The 23,575-nt window shown below is 41.0% G+C and overlaps 5 protein-coding genes across 5 annotated transcripts; 3 read left to right on the top strand and 2 right to left on the bottom strand.

The window, feature by feature from the left end:
- Window positions 1-2,919: 2,919 nt before the first annotated feature.
- LOC115633040 lies at window positions 2,920-3,397 on the top strand. Its single transcript, XM_030530383.1, has 2 exons — window positions 2,920-3,043; window positions 3,136-3,397. Exons 1-2 carry the CDS (start codon window positions 2,935-2,937, stop codon window positions 3,381-3,383), a joined length of 357 nt encoding a protein of 118 aa, XP_030386243.1. The 5' UTR covers window positions 2,920-2,934; the 3' UTR covers window positions 3,384-3,397.
- Window positions 3,398-4,121: 724 nt separating this feature from the next.
- Window positions 4,122-4,891, top strand: LOC115632346. Its single transcript, XM_030529452.1, has 2 exons — window positions 4,122-4,470; window positions 4,541-4,891. The coding sequence occupies exons 1-2, from the start codon at window positions 4,329-4,331 to the stop codon at window positions 4,789-4,791; spliced, it is 393 nt and encodes a 130-aa protein (XP_030385312.1). The 5' UTR covers window positions 4,122-4,328; the 3' UTR covers window positions 4,792-4,891.
- A 64-nt stretch (window positions 4,892-4,955) lies between these two features.
- On the bottom strand, window positions 4,956-8,183 carry LOC115632347 (myosin-J heavy chain). The gene is made up of 4 exons (XM_030529453.1): window positions 8,110-8,183; window positions 5,735-8,024; window positions 5,377-5,505; window positions 4,956-5,319 (listed from the first exon to the last, which is right to left on the bottom strand). The coding sequence occupies exons 2-4, from the start codon at window positions 8,015-8,017 to the stop codon at window positions 5,077-5,079; spliced, it is 2,655 nt and encodes an 884-aa protein (XP_030385313.1). The 5' UTR covers window positions 8,018-8,024; window positions 8,110-8,183; the 3' UTR covers window positions 4,956-5,076.
- A 754-nt stretch (window positions 8,184-8,937) lies between these two features.
- Window positions 8,938-15,043, top strand: LOC115632790 (alsin homolog). The gene is made up of 5 exons (XM_030530041.1): window positions 8,938-11,404; window positions 12,038-12,647; window positions 12,702-13,808; window positions 14,242-14,393; window positions 14,460-15,043. The coding sequence occupies exons 1-5, from the start codon at window positions 8,938-8,940 to the stop codon at window positions 14,681-14,683; spliced, it is 4,560 nt and encodes a 1,519-aa protein (XP_030385901.1). The 3' UTR covers window positions 14,684-15,043.
- Window positions 15,044-15,081: 38 nt separating this feature from the next.
- Window positions 15,082-17,186, bottom strand: LOC115632263 (pyruvate kinase). The gene is made up of 2 exons (XM_030529341.1): window positions 16,678-17,186; window positions 15,082-16,612 (listed from the first exon to the last, which is right to left on the bottom strand). The coding sequence occupies exons 1-2, from the start codon at window positions 17,147-17,149 to the stop codon at window positions 15,135-15,137; spliced, it is 1,950 nt and encodes a 649-aa protein (XP_030385201.1). The 5' UTR covers window positions 17,150-17,186; the 3' UTR covers window positions 15,082-15,134.
- Between the last annotated feature and the right edge of the window lie 6,389 nt (window positions 17,187-23,575).

The raw sequence follows: 23,575 nt of genomic DNA on the forward strand, positions 1-23,575 counted from the left end.
TCATTTGTATGTAGTTGTAGCGCTGCAACCTATTTTTCTATTTATTTGTTTAATAATTAATTGGTTTGGAACCGGCTGCCGTTAAATAAGTGTAGCATATCATATAGGGGTGGAATTAAATTTATAATTTAATTGGTTTAAATACCGGCTGCAAAATGGTGTGAAGCTTGGCTTATATTTATTTTGCCAAATTGGTTTGAGCCCCAGCTGCTAAAAGGTGTGAAGATCGGCTAACATTAAGAAAAGTGTAGCATCTTTTAGGCGGCCGAATTTAATTTTAAATTTTGAAAAAATTGATCTTGCTGCTGGTTTATGTTCGCCTGGTACTTCAGATTTTGGCTTTTAGCATTTGCAGGCGATTTTATCAATTTTAGGGAAGCCGCAGCTGCCCTCGTACTTAGTTTGCAAAGTAACATATTTTCTACGTACTAGGCGAACATAATGCAGCAGGAGGATGATTTTTTAAAAAAAATTTAAAATAATTTAAGCCAGGCCTTAAACCATTTTGCAGCTGGGGCTCAAACCAATTTGCCAAATTGGTTTGAAGACCGGCTGAGAAAAGGTGTGAAGATCGGCTAACATTAAGAAAAGCGTGGTATCTTTTAGGCGGCCGAATTTAATTTTAAATTTTCAATTAAAATTCATCTTGCTGCTGGTTTATGTTCGCCTGGTACTTCAGATTTTGGCTTTTAGCATTTGCAGGCGATTTTATCAATTTTAGGGAAGCCGCAGCTGCCCTCGTACTTAGTTTGCAAAGTAACATATTTTCTACGTACTAGGCGAACATAATGCAGCAGGAGGATGATTTTTTAAAAAAAATTTAAAATAATTTAAGCCAGGCCTTAAACCATTTTGCAGCTGGGGCTCAAACCAATTTGCCAAATTGGTTTGAAGACCGGCTGAGAAAAGGTGTGAAGATCGGCTAACATTAAGAAAAGTGTAGCATCTTTTAGGCGGTCGAATTTAATTTTAAATTTTGAAAAAATTGATCTTGCTGCTGGTTTATGTTCGCCTGGTTCTTCAGATTTTGGCTTTTAGCATTTGCAGGCGATTTTTATCAATTTTAGGGAAGCCGCAGCTGCTCTCGGTCTTAGTTTGCAAACTGGCTTCTTTGCTACGTACTAGGCGAACATAATGCAGCAGGAGGATGATTTAAAAAAAAAAATTAAAATAATTTTAGCCAGGCTTTAAACCATTTGCAGCTGGGGCTCAAACCAAATTGCCAAATTGGTTTGAAGACCGGCTGCTAAAAGGTGTGAAGATCGGCTAACATGAAGAAAAGTGTAGCATCTTTTAGGCGGCCGAATTTAATTTTAAATTTTGAAAAAATTGATCTTGCTGCTGGTTTATGTTCGCCTGGTACTTCAGATTTTGGCTTTTAGCATTTGCAGGCGATTTTATCAATTTTACGGAAGCCGCAGCTGCCCTCGTACTTAGTTTGCAAAGTAATATATTTTCTACGTACTAGGCGAACATAATGCAGCAGGAGGATAATTTTTTAAAAAAAATTTAAAATAATTTAAGCCAGGCTTTAAACCATTTTGCAGCTGGGGCTCAAGCCAATTTGCCAAATTGGTTTGAAGACCGGCTGCTAAAAGGTGTGAAGATCGGCTAACATTAAGAAAAGCGTGGTATCTTTTAGGCGGCCGAATTTAATTTCAAATTTTCAAATAAAATTCATCTTGCTGCTGGTTTATGTTCGCCTGGTACTTCAGATTTTGGGGGTTTAGCAATTGCAAGCGTTTTGGCCATCGGCCAAACTGCTTTTTTTTATTTATGAGTCTATTTGAGACCTTCCTATAACCACTTTCTTCACCCCCCTCACCCATCACACTAATAAAAAGTATATTTAAAATTTATTTTAAGTCATTTATATTTTCTTTTATTTACAAATTTTATAATTCATGTAAATTGTACATACGTAGAAAAAATTAAACATAGAAAATTAAATATACACGAAAAAGGACACCAAAAGGACATCATCTCATTATTATTATAAGTATTATTATAAGTTGTATTTTTATAAATGGTATTATTATAAATTTTATGACAATACATTTTATTATTATTATAATACTTATAGCGCTTCCGAAGTGAAGATAGGCCCTTGATGAGGGGGGTTTTAGTGAGGTGCATGTCCCACATACCTCTCTGCGATGGCAGAGCGAGAGATGCATAAAGCACTTTTCCTCCTCAGCCCAAAAAAAAAAAAATAATCAAATAATCAAAAATATAATCAATTTCTTCTTTGCTCATTTGGCGAGTTGTTGGAACTTCAAAAAGGATATAAATCATGAAATCAAGTATTTTTACAAAATACAAATGATTTCTTGAAGTATTTGAGTCTATGTTTCAAAATTAAAATTTAAAGGCACCTTACTAATAAATAAAACTATATTTGAGCAGAAAATATTTTACAAGTACTTTCAAAATAAACCCGTCTCTTAAATGCCAGCTAGCATCGCGAATAGCAAAGATCCCAACCAAAAAACAAGCAGGTGCATTGACTAGCTACTAACAAGCAGTAAAAGTAAGAGCGCAAACAACAATCAAGCAGGGAATAGTGAAAACGCAAACCATCACAGCAGTGTGTTTAAAAATAATTTCTTAATTTCTCCTTATTTAATATTTTTGAATTTCAGAGAGTAGAATAGAGAGTTGAATAGCGAACAGAATAGAGAATTGAATACAGACTAAGATAGAGAATAGAATACAGAACAGAATAGATAATAGAATAGAGCATAACATATAGAATAAGTAGTATTCCAGCTCAGTAAATGTGGGGCTATTGTACAAAAATAAATGAAAGCTATTGTAGGGAAATGCATCAGCTACGGACATTACAATAATCAACAATAACCCTGACGAAATACGAGTATAGTAAATTATGATTAACTAAAGTCCAGACGTCAGTCGAACCATTCCAGTTAGAATATGCTGACGTTTACATTTCTGGCCAACGTGTTTCTCTTACTGTTGAGTCATGAGGACGCTCACGTGATCCATGTTATACTCAACGATGTGGTTGTATTAGTCACAAATGGTAAATCAGCTATATATTCATACATATATATGTATATAGGGATTATAAAGTGATAGACATAAGTGCATAATCAATTGTTGGTTTTTGCATAGATGACTGGAACTGCGACAAGATTACATGTCCTTTGCCAACTGCACTTTGCCGAGTGGTGGTGCGACCCGATAATACCAATCAAGGAAAAGCTATACGCATTAATATGTGCCTCGATGAGAAAAATAACACATTAATTGAGAAAACATTCACGGAAGATAGGCGATTGTCACTGAGCGGCCGACTGACTATGTTTACGTTTCGGAATGGAAATTCTTTTAGCGAGAACAATCCATTGGCCAAAGATTAAGCGGATACTTTATATGGTACTTATATATATATATATATATATATATATATATATATATATATATATATATATATATATATATATATATGTACATACATTTATGTAAGCAGATCAAAACTCGAAAGTTACAACACTATCGCGTTTGAATTATATTTTTGAAAGAAACGGCTATATAAGAATAAAGGTATGTCTTTCGCGGCTATTCTTAAGCATTCTCCGAAAATGGTAACTTTTCTGTTTTTCTCTAATTATGTTCAGCAATAATTCCCAGGCCGGAATAGGATAAGAAATTTATATTTGTAAGTTATTAAGCGAAATGGCGTTTCTAAGGAATCATTACTGTAGTGAATCGTAAGTAAGCCGAACAACTTCATTACTGTGGCTGGTCCAAGCGTTAAAACAAGAGGATTCAGCTACTCCAAGTCTGACATGACAGCCTGCCTCTTAAGATCTAGAAACTCCTCTCAGAACCGATTTCGTAAATGACAATTTATTGATATTTCTATAAGTATAGAATTGATAGTTAATCTTGAAAGAAGAATCTGAACAGATCGATCGTTACTAATCAATTCCAGTTATGCTTATATATACTATATATAACAGAGTATATTAAACAACCTTGTCGAAATGTCTGTAAAGTCGGATGCATTTAATTCGCCATAACGGCTTCGGTCTTTTTAAACAAGAGATAGACACATTTCAGTGGCAGATCATCTCAAATTGAACATGGCTTTACACCAAGTTGTGGCGGCTCTGATTATCCTGCTGGGCTGTTGTTCCCCTCCTGTGGCTACCCAATCGGATAAATCCGGCAAAAATATTGCACAGCTGGCTTTCGAAGTTGCACAACAAGCTGTGAATAATGCGGCTGCGATCGCACTTAGACCATTCACGTTCTTGAAAACAAATCCTAAATTGATAAAGGACGAAGTTTCTAAACAGTCAATGTCTCCACCACAATCACCCACTAAGCGACCCTGGTTCCGTTTCACTTTTCCGCCGCTGCGGCCCATATTTAGTCAAAATACGGCCGTGCTTACACCGGCTTTTACGAAGGTCGACGACATGCTGATACAACGAACCCGTTGTGAGTATATCCTTATCTAATATAATATCAAATTTTCAGATCGGAAGAATGTCGGCTTCTCCATTTGCAGCATTCTGGCGTTGCGATAAAATTCTCTGTCCCGTCGCCACAACGGAATATTGCCAAACCATGAAGGTAACAAGTCAAAAGAAGAAGAATTATTATGAACGTCGCAATACCTGTTTTGGCAAAAATAAGAAAGTGCTTCTTAGTAAAAGCGTATTAGAAAAAGGCAGGCCATACGAACAGATCCACATAATAGCGGAACTCCATCGGAATGGCATTTCCAATACACAAAATGTGCGGAACATAAAATATTAGCTAATTAAACCAAAATGATGGTTATACACACAATAATATATATTTATCAGCTATATAATAGTATATATGTTTGTTAATAAATAGACCACTCGCAAAAGGCGATAAACGGGGATAAATTAAAAAAAAAAACAATATTCGCGCTACATAACAAAAAAAAAAAAGAAAACAAAATAATTAAGTACGTAAAACAATACATAAACATAGGTCAGCACGTTACCATATTCAACTTAAGATAGTGGGGGCAGTAAGTAGGTTTCAAATGGTGGGTGTTGACTGTTCTAGGGTCTAGAATTGTTCTGCGACAGCTTGCAGCTCCTCCATCAAAGAGGGCATAGTCTCTCGGTGTGGTCTCATTCTTTGCTCCAGCTGGACCAGCAGCTCATTAAGTTGCCGAACATCGGTTTGACAGGAGGCTATACCTTCAGTCAGTTGGCACATATTCGGTTGAGTGCGTTGACTGCGCTCGATCAGCTCCATTACAAAGCTATTGCGTGGGCGGCCCGTCTCATTGGCGGTTTGTTGTATTAACTATATAGATAATTGTTGTTTTATATTTGTATTTCAATTGGCATTAGTTGCACTTGCCTTCTTGTAATCGTCAATCAAATTGGCCACCTCATGAGCTGGCTCCATCGACGGCGCATTCGCTGTGCATTTTCCCAGGTCCGATGCCTCAAAGCGAGTGCGTTCAGCAGCTAAACTCTGTTCCAGCACCTGTAAAAATAAATAATTATTACAAATTAAGTTTAAATAAGTTCAAATGTAATTGTATTCTCAACACAAAACATTGCATTTGGCTGTTAGGGACACATCCACATAATTATGAAGAGATTCAAAAAAAAATTTCAATATTGATGTTTTAAAAATGCAGCTAACGAATGTACAAAATGTACTTGCACTTTTAATACTATCTTTTCACCATTATACACTCGATCACAATTACCTTTATACGCTCCAAGGCTTGCTCATGTTTCCCGCGAGCCTCGGCTAGTTCCCGGCGCAGTGCAGGCAACTCTTCGGACTTTCTGCGCTGTAGTTTTGTGGCACGCAATTCCTTGCGTAGCAGTTTGGCGAAAACAGGCCAACTTTTTGTGCTCGGAAACTTGCGGCCTGTTTCAGTCTCCAAAACGTTGATTAGCATTTGAAGAGATTCGATTTCAGGACTCTGGCTCACTGCCTTTGGAATTGCACTTTCCTGTTGCAAGTTCTTCTCACGCTCCGACAGAAGCTCGGCTAACTGTCGTTCCAATTCTTTCACAGTTGCCGCCTCTTTAGCTTGAGCCGCGAGGCTCTCGTGGAATGTTTGCTTTAGTTGCTCGACTTCGGTGCTGCGCTGCAACTCTTGAGCGCAGCTAAACTGTTGTAGCTGCTGCAGTTCCTCATTTTGATCGGCAAACAATTTGTTTAATTCCTCTAGCTCGTCTGTCTTCAATTGCAACTGAGTGCGTCGTTGCTCTTCCAGCTGCTGCGTTGCTTGCAGGGCTTCAAGCAGCTGCATCCAGTCTGCCTCTGTGGCAGCGGTGTTTCTGATCTTCTCATCCTGCTGCCTCAGCAGTTTCTGCAGCAACGAAACTGTGTGTTGTTTTTGAGACTCTACGCTCTTTAGATGATCCTCCAAGAGATTTATGCGCTGTTTCAAAGGATTTAATTGCTCAGCTATTATTGCACTGATTGACTCGGTTTGGACTTCTACGTTTTGGCACTTATTTACTTTCTCAGCCGCAGCGAGGTGCTGTGACTGTTGTTTTTCCTGCATGCTCGTCAGTTGTTGCGTTTTTGTGGCTAACTGTTGTTGCCACATTTCGGCCTGATGCGTTTGGCTGTCCAATTGGGCTTCCTTTGCGGCCATTGCATCACTTAGCTGAGCACACTCGTCCACATAATTGCGGAGCTTCTTGCGCAGCTGCGAGATTTCTTGCAGATGGCTGTCACTTTCACACTCCAGCTTCCCATGCTCTATTTGCAAAAGTTCCAATCGGAATTTTGTGCTCTCGCATATGGCACACATGTCTGCATATTCTTTGTGCAGTCTGATCAGTTCCTGCTCCACAAATTGTAGTTGGGCTTGGCTTTGTTGCAGCTTCATAGCAAGGTCTTTTTTTTCTTCCTGCAATTCACCTATTGACGTGGCCTGCTCTTCCAGTTGTTGGCACTTTATAGCATCCTTGGTCTTTAGATTTTCATGCTCGAATTGCTGCGTCTCCAATGCAAAGCCTAATTGTTCCAGTTGCCGCTGTTGCTCCTCATTCTGTGCTTCTAGCTTAGACATCAGCGACAACTCATTTTGAAGATCATGCAGCGAGTTCTTCAGAGCGGCTATCTCACTAGTCTTTGCATTGATCTCCTCATGAAATAGCAGGCTGTAATTATGTACGGCATCTACACTGCATTCCTTGCTTAATTTGTCGTTGTAATGCTGCTTCAAGTCCATGAATTCCTGTTCCTTAAGCGCCAACAGGTGTTCCTGCGTTTGCAGCGTGTTGTTCAACTCTCCAACGACTTGACGCAGTTGCTCGCGTTCTGCTGTTAGGCTCCGTAATGTCGAGTTCTTTGTTTCCAGGCTGTGCTCCAAGGCACTTTTCTCATCCAGCAGCTGCTTGCACTTTCCAGTCACGTGTTTGTTCTCCAGTTCTAGACCAGCGAGGGCGCGCTGCAGCTGCAACATCTTGTCTTCATGCTCCAGACTCACCCGTTCTATGTCCGCCAACAACAGTTTCTTTTGCTTCCGCAAAACTTCAATCAATCGCTGTTGGTCTGTGAGCCGCGTCTGTTGTTGCTGCGCCTCGAACCCATCGACGGCATCTATATCATGCACAGCAGCTTCGGCATCCAGTGGAGTTAAAACAGCCGCTGGTGTTTGCATCTGCCGCTCAAGTGTCGCGCATTTGGCGTAGAGCTGCATACATTCCTGTTGTAAACGCTGATTCTCTTGCATATATTTACGCTCCTGTGTGTACAGTCGTTCCAATGTTTCGAGCCTGCTGTGCTTTTGAGATTTTAGCTCCTGCTTATACCATTGCTCAGACTTGCTTAGACGCTCCACCTCGCTGCGCGACTTACGCAGATCCTGCATGGCAAGAAACAGTGATTGCTCGTGTTCCCGAACATGTGACATGGATTTGGAGATGCTTGCGCTGGAACCCGCATCGTCACTGGCGCAACTGTAGTGTCCAGAGTCATCTGCTAGCACAGCAGTGCTGTTCTCGGCAGCACTGTCCGAATCCATTGGCTCTCTGCAGAACAAATTAACTTGAAAACTCGCGACGAAAAACACAAACTGGTTTAGCAACTGCTATTGCAGTGGGCGGTTTAACTTACCTGTTATTTTTTTATTTGCGCGGACATTGGCCAACTATGTGTGCAATAATACCGTAACTATACAACTTTAATTAACTACATTATACGCATATTGTGCCACATAAATAACAAATGCACAAAAAAACAACATATTTGGCACGCAAAACACAAAACAGCTGTAAGTGTGTACACACTAGCCGCATGAGCTTCTAATCGATTTGTGGTAGGGATGTGCGGTTAATGACATCTGCATTCAAGTCGAATACAATCACTGTGCTTTCTAACAATTGAAAAATGAAAATAAAAAGTTGTAGTTCAATGTAAGAATAAGTTGTAAGTTGAGCAAGACTAATACAAGATTAATAACGGTATTTAGAGTACGATTAGGACCGTCGTTTACAGTCCTACAGAAAAAACAAACAGCTAACTGCTTAAATTGTTTTATATTAAATATAAATTAAAATCTTTGATTTTTTATATTACAATTCCAAGTAATGCCTTTCAAAGTAAATTTAACTTAAGTCAATTACTTGAAAGTTTGTTTAATGAAATCAACTGTAGCTGCGGGCACCATATATAAATATGTGGTACGACATTTCATAACGACTTGCGACAAATTTCGATTGCACCGTCACTAGGGGTATCACCAATCGGGTATCGATGTATCGATGAATACCAACATCTCTAATGCGCAGTGAGTGAGATTGAACTGTTTATATTTAGTGCGACAAGTGTAAAAATGTTTTTTTAGCGTCCTTTGGCCATTGCTCAATGCAATTAGCATGTGTACATGAAAATAATTAGTGAAATATCGTGTTTCTAATCTGCGTCCGCGGCCTTACCACGCAAATGTCCAGTTCCAGCGGCAGCGCAGTCAACGTCAATGACGGCAACTCTTCCTATTCGTCTGTGGGTGGGGGTGGGGACGGAGATGTTTTGACAAAGTGCGAGGCTTTTGTTATTTATCATGAGGGGAAGACCTTGCAGCTGCACTGGCAGGGAGTGCCGTCATTAACACGATCGCCCGCTGTGCGCCTTTGCAGCCTGGCACCTCCGCAGCACCCCCACCACCCTCAGCCAGAGGAAACCAATTGCCTGTTTCTCCTCACAGCCGATAACTCACTGTATTTAGGCAAACTACTCTTAAAGAAGACGACGATTGAGTTTCAACTGTTACGCATTGATGTCATCGATGTGGCCTTTTGCCGCGGCACCCAGGAACTGTTTGTGGTTACCAAAGATGGCGCAGTACAGCGTCAGTGTATTGTAAACCAAACCTGCCGACCAGGCGCTTGGCAAACGCTTGATTTCGATCCCTTAGGACTGTGTGCGGATGGCGTTCGAATAAGGCGCGTGTGCTGCACGGCTCAAGGTGCAGTCTTTGTGAGCACCAGTGGATGCTATGTTATGGGCACCTGTGGCGATGTGTTCAATGCGGAATCGGAGCCTTTCCAAATGCGCCTCTATGACGAGGGCAAAGAACTAGTTGACTTGGTAGCCGGCGATGAGCATTTCGTACTTCTGGTGGCGCCTCAGAATACTGGAGAAGATCTGTTGCAGCTGCCCAGCTCTAAAGAGGACCGAGAGGCTTTGGGTGGCTCACAAGGTGCTTGTAGCAGCTTGATGGAGCATATCAGTGGAGTATCGTCAATGGCCACCCTTGACCGCGCGTCAGTGAAATCCTTAAGCAGCGCCACCGATAGCAACCATACCGAACGAAGCTTTGCTGCCAACGCGCGCTTTCTTCTGCACCAGGGCTATGCTCTGCTCCACACCCAACTTTTAACATTTGGCGCCTCCAACAACGGCCTTTTGGGTGTAGGTGATCATATAAGACGCGATAACGTAACACGCGTGCAAAAACTTGAGAACATGGGCGTTTGCAGCATTGGTGCTGGACGCGAGCACACGGTGGCACGTACTTTGGATGGACGTCTCTACCATTGGGGCTTAAATAGTCGCATGCAATTGGGCATTGATGGCGAGGATCTCAGCGTACCCACGGAAATCACCATTAGCGATCAGACACCATTGCCTAAGGAGGAACATATGGCACTAGAGGCTTGCTGTGGCGACTACCGCACGATATTACTCAATGCCAGTGGCCACATTCAGACGCTGCCGCCCAAGCAACAGTCCACCTACGCCCAAACGGTTCTTCATCTGCAACTCGGCGCAGCCTGGCCATTGCAGTTAAGACTGCTTCACAGCGCTGGAGGATTTACGTTGCATAATCATCGCCAGTTTCAGCGTCAATACCATTATTATCTGAGTCATTTGCAGTCGCAGATGCAGCTATTGCTCAAGGATCGAGTGGCGGTGCTAACGCTCCAGATGTGGCAGCGTCAGTCGGCGGCGGTCCCTGCTCTGAAAGCTCTCGAGCCTCTGCTGGTTAACTGGGAGCGCATGCTGTGCCTATTAACCGCATCACTCCACTCGCTTGAAGGCTACTATCGGGCGGACTATGTCCAAGCTGCGGATCTGCTATTTGTGTGCTATCATCGGGAATACATCGAGCTCTTGCACGGATATGTTAAGAGCTATTGCGACATCTATTCGGTTGATGGTTTTGGAGATGCTGTCAGAGCTATAGACTTGCTGCCCAGCCCGCTAGCTGAACTCAAGGAAGAAAGTTTTTTGACACGTCTGTTTCAGCAGCCATTTCACATCTATCAGGTGTTCATACAGTTCATGGAGATGCTGGTCAAAAGGCAGCCCGAGTACCAGGAGCATCGTGTAGCCTGGGCCGAGTTCGCAAGTCAAAGCTGCATTAGCCAAGAGCTGGCCGTCAGTACAAAAGAGTTCTGGAGCAATGAGCGCAATCAGCGCATACAGCATTTCCGGCGACGTCAGCGACGCGTTATACTCACGTCCTCGATGGTGCCGCTAAAGCTCGCAAGCATTAGCATGTCCAGCACCACCTTTATACTCTTCTCCGACTGCCTATGCCAGGTCGGAGGTCACTCTCTTTACACATATCCGCTGACCACCCTCTGGGTGCGCCAGGAGGGTGAGACGGGACTGTGTATCACGACACCCGAGAAAAGCTTTTCGCTACAGACGCGCACGCATGAAAATCGCAAAGTCTGGTACGATCAGCTACAGTCCAGCATTTTGGCTGCATTGGGTCGACCAAGGGACAGCAGAGTGCCGAGCGTGCGTTGCACCAGCTACGAATATAGCCGAGATCATCCTAAATACGCGAAAGTCAAGGCCTGCGGTAATTGGCGCAAGGGTGTCTTGCAAGGCAACTGCTATCTACAATACCCCGATGAGAGTGTGTACTTCGGAAGCATTTTAAATGGCGTTATCGAAGGTGAGTAATTGGAAAAAAAATATATAAAAATGTATAGTATATGCCTCTTTGTTCAATTTTGTGTGATTAACATTCCGATAAGATTTTACAAATTTTTATTATCAAATAAAAATATTGATTATAATTTATTACAAACTAATAGGTTGACAGCTTATCTCCTTCCTTATTAGCAGATCTATTTTATAATTTATAAGAAACATTTTCTCTTGAAGAAGTTTTATATTCCTATTATCAAGTTGTGTCTGTTTGGATCTATGTCTATGAAAGTAGCATAACTTCCATTATGGTCAACTTAATATAAATTGAAATTGTGGTTCAACACCATTCGATTGACGTATCGCGCACTAAAGTGCCAATAAAACCTTCAATATGTGCTTTAATGTTAGTGTAGTTTATCCACACCTTTCGCTGCTTCATGGACTGCAGTCCATGCTGATTGTAAATGAATCTTAATTGCCTTCCTTGAGATTCATTATTATTTTTAATAATCAGTAATGCGGGTGTTGCAGAAATTAAAATGGCGCAGTTAGAAGCAAAAGATAGAATGTTTTTTATACACTTTGTCTACAGAGATGAGATACAACTTGCGAAGATAACTATTCGCTTCTGCTTCATTCTCCTTTATGTTTGTAGGTCATGGGAAAATGGTTATTCCATCAAATGGAGTATATGTGGGTAGCTTCAAAGGCGGACGCTTTCACGGCCACGGTAGCTACGAGATGAATGGCAACGAAGTCTATGAGGGTAATTTTTTTGAGGGTCTTTTCCACGGACATGGCACGTTTCGCAGCAATCGTTATATATATGTGGGAGAATACCAGGCCAATGTACGCTGCGGCTATGGTGTTTTGGAGGACCTGCAGACCGGTGACAAATACATGGGAATGTTTGCGGATAACAAGCGCATGGGGGTGGGCATATGTATCACGGGCCGTGGAGACTACTTTGCTGGTACCTTCATTGGAGACGAGCTCATGAGCACTGGTGTGGCGGTCTTCGAAAACGAGTACTATTACGAGGGTGAACTAACGCTGCGTGGACCAAACGGTAAGGGCGAGTATTATATGCCCAATGGCGCGGTTCTAAAACTTGAGGATCAGCTAAGCTCTCGGGTGATCGGAGAAGAAGATAACTACGAGCTGAGTGGCAACAAGATGATCGGTCAGCTGAGCGGCAGTTGGAAACAAGTTCGCATACAAGCCGGCGAGCTGTGCCTTAATCGACGTTTTCCCAAATACCCACAGTAAGTTTTACATTCCTATTGCCTCATACATTCGCTTATTGAAAGTCTTTACAGATCGATTGAAAAGTTTGTCGTAGACAATAACCGGAAGTGGCGAGCGCTCTTCACTAATTTCGAGTCGGAACTAGAGAATTACAATGCGAATATAAATACAAGTGGGACTGGAAAGAAACAATCCAAAGCGCCTTTGAGTACAACCCAGCTCTGGAACTGCATTAGCGCCTACATGAGCAGACAGCACGCCCGCGAAGTGTCCGAGCTACAGCGGGACACATCGTTCTTTGAGCGTAACATTCTTCTGAGCTTCGCAAACAGCAGTTTCGACAAGTTGCCTCAGAAGACGGCACCAATAAAGAATCACGCATTGGACCTGCTCTCACCGCCACGACGCATTCAGTCGCAGGAGGCTTTATGCAGTAAGGATGCATTGCAGCGCGCAGACAGTTTACTCTCAATGGGGCACAATAGAGTGGCCAGTGGGGATTGCGATCTAAATGTGGGCTCATATGCTGCGACTTTTCCGCTGGATAATGGATTGCTCAGTAGCAGCTTCAATGGCGATCCTACGAGATCGTCGCAGAGTACTTTAAATGGAAGTTGCAGCAGCATTCCCAACAACAACAATGTCTCAAAACCAAATAACAATAACAACAGTAGTTGCTCAATTGCCTCAACATCGACCACGCTGGAAATGGTGCCTAGCTTTGGCATGGGTTCTACCCTCAGCAATGAAGATGTAAATGCCATTAGCCTGTACTTAGAACAAGCATTCAAGGACCGCCACCATCCGCTCTATGCACTGAACGAACGCGTTGCGAATTGCTTTCACTATTCATATGGGTACTGGAAGGTGAAACCGACATCTATTTTGGCCAAGCAGGCGATGCGTGAATGGGAATCGATCTCAAAGCGAATGTATCGATTTGTGCGCATGATGTTTCCTGCACTACCCGTAGATTACTGTTATTTGGAGGGCTCCACTGAGGTCGTCTCACATATAACTCTACTCTATCCTTTAGTGCTCTCTGAAGGCATCTACTCCACCCTTTTCGTGCTGTACGCCAATAAATACAGCGCCAAGGATGAGATGTACAGGCAGAATGTGAACTATGTAGACAGACTACAAAACGAGGATCTTATCGAACTGCTGGAGCTCGAACGGTAAGTAAGCTAAATGAAATATAATTTAAATATTAATCTTCATTTCGAATATACCTTACAACAGAGCTTAATCAGAAGTTGATACCAAATTTTGAAACGTTTATATGTTGGGATAAAAGCAATCGTAGTTGATACAAAATATACTTTGATTGTCAACTATGAAAAATATTTAAAAATTTACGATTCAAAGCAAAATTCAAATAAGGTATTGCTTCTAAAGATATTACAATTTTATTGTATTCATGCCTGTTTCCGTTCCGGCATTCGATCAAAGATAAATACCACTATGATAACAGTTTAATTTGTTTTCCAACATTTCCCTAATTGCTGGCTACTTCTATTTGGATATTCGATGACAGATTATTATTGCTCAATAATTCTCATTTTGTGGGATGAATTTCTGAATAATGTCAAGTTTCGTTTGCCATTTCAGTAACCTCAATGCTGTGATGAGCGACGCCTACTTTGACGAAGCCATACAAATGCTAAAGCAGCTGCAGGAAAAGTTCAGCCCCAAGAGCATGCTAACTGTGATACAAGAGTGCATGAAACTTCTAACCGATGCCTACAATAGCGCCACGGCTGGTAAGCCCACCTTCCGAGTTGTTACAAAAAAAGCAAATTAATTGAAATTCTTTAAACAAATTTCAGACAATTCGGAGCAGGTGAATGGCGATAACATGATACCCCTTACTATGCTGGCAGTGCTGCGTGCTGCCGTGCCACATTTGGGGGCGGAACTGGCGCTACTTGAAGATCTCACGGATGGCGCCAATTTTAAGGCTGAAATGAGCGGCCTGGCGGGCTACTGCTACACAACACTGAAGGCGGCCTACGAGCATGTTACCTCAAAAGCGCTGCAAAAGACACCCTGAACTTCAGACCCTGAACGATTAGGTGATTTGAGACGGATCGAGAAAGTGATTCGAATTGGGACGGTGTAAATGACTTGTTGTTGTTATTATTGTTATAGCTTTTTATGCAACGATCAGTTCAATGTTAGTTTAAACATACTACATACCCAAAGGTGTACCTAAAATGTTTATTTATATACATATATATATGCACTTAGTATGTAATTGTATCCTATGTTCAAGTCATCGTATATATTATGCAGTCGTATGTATTTTTCGTTATGTATTTATGAATGACTGCGCTGTTATAAATTTTGGTCGAAACCTAACACATTCCCACAATTTGCTATAGAAATAAACTAACCATATAAACTACCGACAGAGGCCAACAAAGGCGTGTATGGAAGAAAAATAGAATGTTTACATTTTAAATGATTTAATATATTTACTACCTAATGATTTGACGGAGCTTTCAAGTGCCGATGTGTTGAACATGAGGCTTAGTATCTTTATCCTCCTTATCCGCCTGCACGGGAAACATTGATGAGGCCATATGATCTGTGAAGTGGTGTTTGTCAAACTTATAGATGAGATAATTCTCGGGAAACGATGTGCCCGCCTCGTAGTTGTACACCAAAATAATCTGATCGTTGTGTTTCAGCTTTTTCCGGGCAGCCAAGTAGGCCAGCGCATAGATGGCCTTTCGGTATGTGTTCCGACGATGCGAAATAAAGTGTCTGGTGCGATAGGAGAGCATCGTCACATTGTGGTACAAGGACACATAGTCCTCAGCCGAGCGCATGTGACTAATGAACAGTATGGGGGCCCTGGGACGGAAGTGGGAGATTTTCTGCACCATTCGGGTGGTAACACCACACACCACAATGGCTACGGCCTGAACCTCGTACGAGGCGGTTACCACTGAGCGGGCCAGGGTGTCGGCGCCCGTATGGGAGCTGTCGCAGAAGGGCATCTTAGCCAGCGCCACTTGACCGATTTGATCGAAAATGGCGCCCTGCAGTAGGCTGAAGTAATAGGTTTTAAGTGAATCGTCGCATTTGATAAGATATTTGTCGGGAAAGTAGAACATATGGTAGTAATGGGCAGGATCTATGCGAAGTATCTGCTGGTTGATGAGGGTTGCGTCCAACACAATTGGCTTCTTCGCATCATGGGCCAGCTGCATGAGGCACTCGGCATCTGGGCACAAATGCATGATGTTGGGCGTGGGCTCTGTGGGTTTGGGTCGGGCGAGCTCTACGAAAAGCCCATCGTATCGTGTCATCACCCAATTGAGATCGCCATCGCAGCCCAGGATTTCATTGAGCACGACGCGTGCATACAGACGGAGATGATCGCACTCAAGCATCGCCATAGCTTCCTCTAGATCGTCCAGATATTCAATAGTGCCCACAAAATTCGACACGACTACGTTGATGCCCACCTCACGGGAAAAGGTCAAGTCCTCCAGCTCCTCGTAGGACACACGGAATCTGCGGCATCGTGAGGGAAACCGCACTGGCATGTAGGAGGTGAGCAGTCCAGGACGCGCTACACAACAATTGATATGATCCTGGCCGACACTCTTCACCATCAGTTGTATGTCCTCCCCCAAGAGTATAAAGTCGAACTCCTTGACATCGCAGAGAAGAAATCGCGCATTGACGTAAATAACGTGCGAGGTACAGCAATTCGAGTATTGGCGGTCGACGGTCAACATCACCTTATAGCCCCGCTTCAGCTCCACGCTGCAGGTCTCCGAATAGCTTTGGCTTAGGTAGCCTGTGTATTGGTAGCGTGGCGACAGTTTGGCAAAGACGGTGGAGACTACAGGAAAGCCGTACTCTTTGGAAGTGCTAAGCTCTGCTTCGCGGATCTGCAACATCATTGTTTGATTATCCCGTATGGTACCCGTAAAGAGATCGATCATAAAACAGCGCACGCCTGACACTGCGGGAGGGAAGCAGCTTCTGAGAAAATGGATCTTTAGCTACCATATACCAAGATTGTCTTACGCAAATAGCACTTCAATTCCTGGTCACATTGGCAACGCGTTAATTCAATGCAATTGCTGTTCCCGTTCAGCAGCACTGCGTCGGGCGTGTTTATGATCTCGAAGCCGTTGAAAAAATTATGCCAGCGATCTTCATCATCAAATGGCAACAAACACAGATCCTCGCTCAACTCCTCCCCAATGTCATCCTCGGTGTCCTCAATACCTGTGTCTGCAATGGGCAGTATCGGATCTTTGTGTATGGGAAAGCTTAGCTTTGACTGCATTTTCTGCAGATCTACACTCTGCGCTAAGCTATCGTTATCATCCACACCCAGCAGATTGACGAGAGTCTGGCGATTCTGCATTGTTGTTAGTTGCTCCTTCACACGTTGCAGTCTCTCCACGTCGACGGAGATGGCCTTCAGTCGTTTGCAGAGATTCGTCAGGATATCATCCATTGTATGCACCACTGTTTCGCGAATTTCGTCCATGTTGCCTAATAATGTACAAAACTAAGAAAATATACAATTAAATATAAAATCTGTCAAAACTTTTTATCTGAAATGGTCAAATCATTCACATGACAGAAAACATTCGAAAAATTAAGAATCTCTTGAAACTGAAACTGGATAAACAACAATTTAAACAAAAAAAGAAACCGATTTCAAACTATTAACAGGCACTAAAAAGTAAAAAATAATTGCGTATTCTTCTACAACTTAATATTCAATATATAATGTAGATACAATTATTGTTTTTTTTTGGAGTCGGTGTCAGCGGTCGCGCGCTGCGCCAGTCAAGAGAAAGAGGCCCTTCATTACGAACCATTTCAGATTCTTTTCTCTTTCTATATCTACTACGTCATTCTTACGTCATTCTAGTTATACGTGTATTGTCGTATAAAAGTTAATTTGAAATTGGGTTTAATTAGGTATTGGTAATCTGTCACAGTATATTGTCGTTCGTATAGAAGTTAATTTGTAAAAAAAAGTATTTCTTAAAGTATTCTCATATTATTACTGGTAGATTGATTGATTGATTGATATATTGTAAGGTTTCCTTGGCTGACACCGACTCCAAAAATAACAATAATTGTATCTACATTATATAATGAATATTAAGTTGTAGAAGAATACGTAATTATTTTTTACTTTTTAGTGCCTGTTAATAGTTTGAAATCGGTTTCTTTTTTTGTTTAAATTGTTGTTTATTTTTGGATTTTTAGTGAATGTGAAGTACACTAACTAATCTGTATGAATATGGGTAGACCTAATAAACGTGTTTCTCATATGAGACAGCGCCACTCTTGTTCTCAATATATTTTGTCGAAAACGTTCATCACACTGTATGTCTGTCGTCTGCGAATATCTTCTGTTCTGATTTGTTGAGTTGCGGCTCTTGTTGCAGTTTGTTCTTCTGACTTTTGAGCTTTTAGAACGCTGGGGTCGTGTATTTTTGCTACACGCATTGTTACGGTTAGATTTTTTCGACGGCATTATACTGAAATTGAAATTCTATTTCACATGATATCTCATTTAAATTTGATACTCATCTACCGGGTGCCTTCGAATGATATCTAAAACCCATGAACATTTTGTATGTTTTAAGAATTATATGGATTTCTCATGGATGCCATTGTCAGAATTGGACCAAATTGCAATGGGACCACATGGGAATCATCAGCTTTTAAATACAAAAGGAATCATTTAAATCGGTTTACACTGTCTAAAGTTCTGAGGTAACAATGAACAATACAGTCGAATTGAGAACGTCCTCGTTTGCAGAACCTAACCAAACTCTCATCAAAGTACCCTTAAAGTACATCCTTTCCAATAAAAAAAGAATCATCGGTTATCGTGATAAAAAGTTATTCGTTCATTTGTCTTGCACATACTTAATACAAATTACAAAATACATTGTCAGAACTGGACTAAATTTATATGGGACCATTCTGGAAGCACCAGCTTTCAAACGAATTATCAGACGAATTGATAACCTCCTCTTTTTTGAAATCGGTTAAAAATACAAAAATATCAAAACATAATGGAAAACTTTTGAGTACCATTCCATCAGTTTAATGAAAAGAATCAACGTAAAGCATATGCTTCAATACTGTCTTTTAAAAAGAAGTTCTTGTATGATTCCAATAGTTTTTAGTTAGAGTTTTTAGAGCTTGCTCCGGTTCTTGATCTAAAGAATTCGATATGTTTAAGTTTTGTGATTTTGTTAATATGAGTAATTTGTTCACACAAGTCCAATTACAACAATTTTATATAATAGAAATAATATATAATAGAAAACCCAATTTCTTTTCCACGAATTTCACAAACATTGATTATTATATTTATTCCAATAGCAGCTATACGATATACTATACTTGTAGTGCACAATTTACGAGCCTCAGAATATCATGAGTCACTCATAAATACTAAAATTATTAACGATATATTTATAAACAAAAATGGTACGATACTAAAATTTTTTGCACCGATCGGTTGTATGCCAACTACTACTTAACCGCTTACTTAAATATATATTGAGGTTGTATGTGGTTTGTAATAAACTTTCTCTGTGTAGGGTAAAGATAAGTGGTATGGTGCACAAGTTCTCCATGCTAATACGAATGGACAGACAGGCAAACGGGCAGACGGTGTTATCTTTATCGACTCACTTCGCAATACTATTCACAATCGAGTATTACCTGTAATGTAGTGTCTGCCACGCCTTTTTCTAGACTGGGCAATTAGACCTCTTGCACTATTCTGTTGCTTGCTGATGAATTTTATTAGTTACATATATAAGATGCAGGGCTTATGTATTTCAAGTTAAAGAGTGGTTATCTTTGAAGTTTACAATGCTTTCTTCAATAAATTATATGATCATTTGCTCAAACCCTATACCTTTAATTCCATAATCAATACATTTATTTCCTCATTTTAGGAGTTGCTTCAAGATACTCGTAGACCGTACTGAAAAGTGCGCTACGACCTCTTTTAACCTCGCGACTATTTTTATACTCTTTACATGAAATGCACAAGAGTATATTAGGTTTGCGCGACCTGAAAAATGTAACAGGCAGAAGGAGGCGTGGCAGAGCCCACGAAGTATATACATATTCTTGATCAGCATGACAATACGATTCGATTTGGTTTGTTTTATTTTTTCCATTTTCTTCTCCACTTCCCCCCTATTGTGGCTTTCCCGATTTTCCATTCGTATAATCGCCTATATCACGGAGACTATAAAATCTAGGGACATTAAATTTGAAGTCCAAGATGTCTTATGTCTTATCCCATGCAATTAGTGATAACTCCCCTAATTCTTGGAATTTCGAAATTCAGCAAAAACATTTAATTAGTGATTATGAGTCCATATGCCAAGTTTCATTATGATAGACCGATTTAACAGGAAGTTATAGCCATAAATATAATTGCCAAGCGCTGCCCACAGCTTTTCTTGATGTTGCTGCTTTAATTGACTGCAAACATGCTCACACAGACACGAATAGACACGCATAGACATGCATACACTCACATAGACGCAATTGCTATGTAAATGTGGAAATAAATGTACACCCTTTATGTGAGTTCAAATACCGAGAGAGGTAAAATGCATCGACATTTTTTTTTTAGTTTTCTTATTATTCTAAACATATGTACAGAGTATTTCAAAGTAGAAACACCCGACTTTAGCTTCTCTACTTGTTTGAACTCTGTTTACAGTTCATAGCCCACCCGCCTTTCAGCTTGGAGCCATTAAAGAAACCGCAATGCAAGCACAGGTAAACTATAAGCATATATTTTTTGTTTATATCCGTAATTTATTTCCCTCCCTTCTTCGAATCGACCGAAAAAAGTTAAAATTAGCAGCGCGTCAAGTGAAATGTTTACAATGTGAGAAAGTTAAATAAAACTAACTAAGCGTTTTAGAATTTCCAACAGTGGCATCAGAAGCAGCAGCACCAGCAGCAGCATTTTCCTCTCGAAAATGCTCAAGTGGGCAGCAGCCTGACAGCACACACACAAAGGAACACACACACACACACACACACATACATAAATACCCCAATGTTTAGAGATTCAAAAATCATATTCCGAAAAAAACTCGAACATTTTTTGTTGTTTATTTTCGCTCATGTGCCGACTTACTGACTGACAGATGTGCAGGGTGTGGCTAACCGTGGTGATTAGAGTAAGAGTAGAAGAATTGGAAGTGGAAATTCGCTTGGGGTCCGGCCTCTAATTGCAGGAATTACACGGATACTAATACTACAGGCATATTTGATTGAACTTTGATGTAAACTTCATTGTGGCTGTGGGGCTGGGGATTGGTGGGGAGACGGGCTTATGAGAGTATGTATATATGTATATATGTATGTTTCCTTAATAAGCTATTTTATCCGTTTTTAGAAACAGTTTTCCGTATCGTGCAGCAGCAGGAAATGTGTGTGGGTGTTTACATTATGAGGCATGGGGCGCACGATCGCTCTCCGCTCTCGTACTGGCCACCAGCAGCTGCTGAGCTACACAAATTTCCGTGCTCCGGCGTGCACTTGGAACTCGCCATTGCCTCTCTTTTATGGCCGTTTGCCTGTTGCTATCCCAGTCGCGCACGTCAGTGCATAGGTTTTTGTATATTTCTTGGTTTTTATATTTTCTAAAAACAAAAAAAAAAAAAACCGAACCGAGAAAAGAAACAAATACTTTCCTACGATCGCCGTCTTGTCTTTGAGTTTTCGAAATTTTGGAGCGTAGGTGCAGTGCGTCGCGACGCGTCAACGTGTACGGATCAGCTCGCTCGAAAAAAAATTTTCAAATTCCCAATAAGTATTCAATATATAAGTAAATACCTTGGCTTTCAATTTGGGGTGTGGTGATCAATTAAATTGTAAAAATAAAAGTGTACAGATGTAAAATTTTCCGAAGCAAAAACTAAATGCAATGTCTACCATCTGGAGCAGGAAAAGTTGCCATTTGAACTTGAATTATTCCGATTCAATTGCATGCAGCGTGGATGGGGAAGGATATCAGAAATTCACACCCCATTTCTCAACTGATTCCACAAGTTAGTCCGCTGCCTGCTTTTGGCTGGCGAAAACGCTATGCAAATTAAATGGCAAAAGCTTTTTGACTCGTCTCGCGAAATTTTGCTAAAAATATGTTCCGTTAAAAACGTTGAAGTCCAAAAACACGGGTCGGTCAGACGGAGGGCGGTGTGCGGGGAGCCGCTGCTATTGCTGCGGCTGCTAGTGTCTGCTTTTCATATTTTTATTTAATTTATTTATCGCTTATTTTTCCTCTGATTTCGTGCCCCACAATGTGCACATGTCGTCATTTTTGTTTACCCCACACACACGCACGTACATACATACATATGTACATATGTACACACACACATTTCTCTCATTGCCGCCCCCTCAATGGCTCGGAACGGGCCGGGTTGGGCCTTTTGTCTTCGCCATGCTGCCTGTTGCCTTTTTGGCTGTCATTAATTGCTGGTCCAATGAAACAAATCACTGTATAATTGCTGCAGCCCTCTCGCCTCTTGCCACTTGCCTCCTGGCGACCCAGCCGAGGCCTGTCATAGTTTACAACTTCCTTGGCCAAATCGCCATCTACGAGTACTTTGTTGGCTCAATTTGTGTGCCACTTATTCATATATTCGTGTCTCTGTCGCTGGCGCTGGCGCTGTCTCTGTGTGTGTTCATTGGCAGATGCCGATGGCTATGCCACGTTGCGTATGTGGGGGAAGTCCATTAAAAACAAAAAAGGAACCAGCACACAGTTATAAAAATAAAACTATTTTTGTACCATGTGTAGCGATCATTGATGAGAGCCAAATTACGACGACGATTTCAAAGATTCTCCCTGCCTGTTGCCATCGGCATCAGCCGTCAACCATCAGCCATCAGCCCTGCCCTGCCCTGCCCTGCCTTGCTAGGCACCGCCCCCTGGCACAGTTTTCCAGACATCTATAAATCAATCGAGAGAAATTAAATTAATTCAATTCAATTTAGATTATAAATCGAAATCACTTGTTATAGACACAAAAATCGGCCACTCGTCCCCCGAATTGCCTTCGTCATGATCCAAAGAAATTATTCAATACGCGTATATCGTGTATATAGTACACATGTATATACCATTCCATTTACATACAAGTACATATGTATGTATATGTATGTATGTACGCTTTGAAGTGATGTATGATGTGATGTGTGTGCAACAAAATTTTAGTCGATTTGTCTTTTTCCGCTTACTGTCGTTTTATTTGACAAAGACAGGAAAGGGAAAAAGGCATATTTACTAAGAATTAAACCAACTTGTACAGATGTTGAACGTGACTGAATACTATAGCTACTTAGATACAGCGCCTACAATCGTATATAGTGGCAGCTGTTGGTAAGTAAAAGTAAAATTTTGTCAAAATCTCGTACATAATGTTTTCTTTGAAAATAGAGAACATTTTCATTAGTCTGTATCTCAAATAATTATAATGCATACCAGAACTAATCGCCTGGAAGTCTTTATAGTTATAGGGATATCCCTTTTTACTGTGAGTGAAAAGGTAAGCATTAGTATTAGAATACTTTAGTATAACCATGATCAGCACCAAGCGACGAATCCATTCTTCGATATCTCTCCGTCCATCTCTCTGCTTAAGTAAAAGAGATTTTCTACTACTACATTTAACATTTCAGATCAGTAAAATCGATGTACTTGTATGTTTAAAAAATGTGTAGTACGGTACATATAGTTTAGTAAGCCTTTAGTAGTCCTAGGAGTGAGTGTTAAACAAGTTCCATCAATTATATCATTAAAGATAGCTAGGCGAATAGACATTTCTACGTATGATGCAATGCGAAAAGAATGTAATAATTTTCCTAAAATTCAATTTTCGTTAATTGTTTAGCTATA

This window comes from Scaptodrosophila lebanonensis, unplaced genomic scaffold (genome assembly GCF_003285725.1).
Source record: "Scaptodrosophila lebanonensis strain 11010-0011.00,11010-0021.00 unplaced genomic scaffold, SlebRS2 tig00001415-arrow-pilon, whole genome shotgun sequence".
NCBI classification, from domain to species: Eukaryota; Metazoa; Arthropoda; class Insecta; order Diptera; family Drosophilidae; genus Scaptodrosophila; species Scaptodrosophila lebanonensis.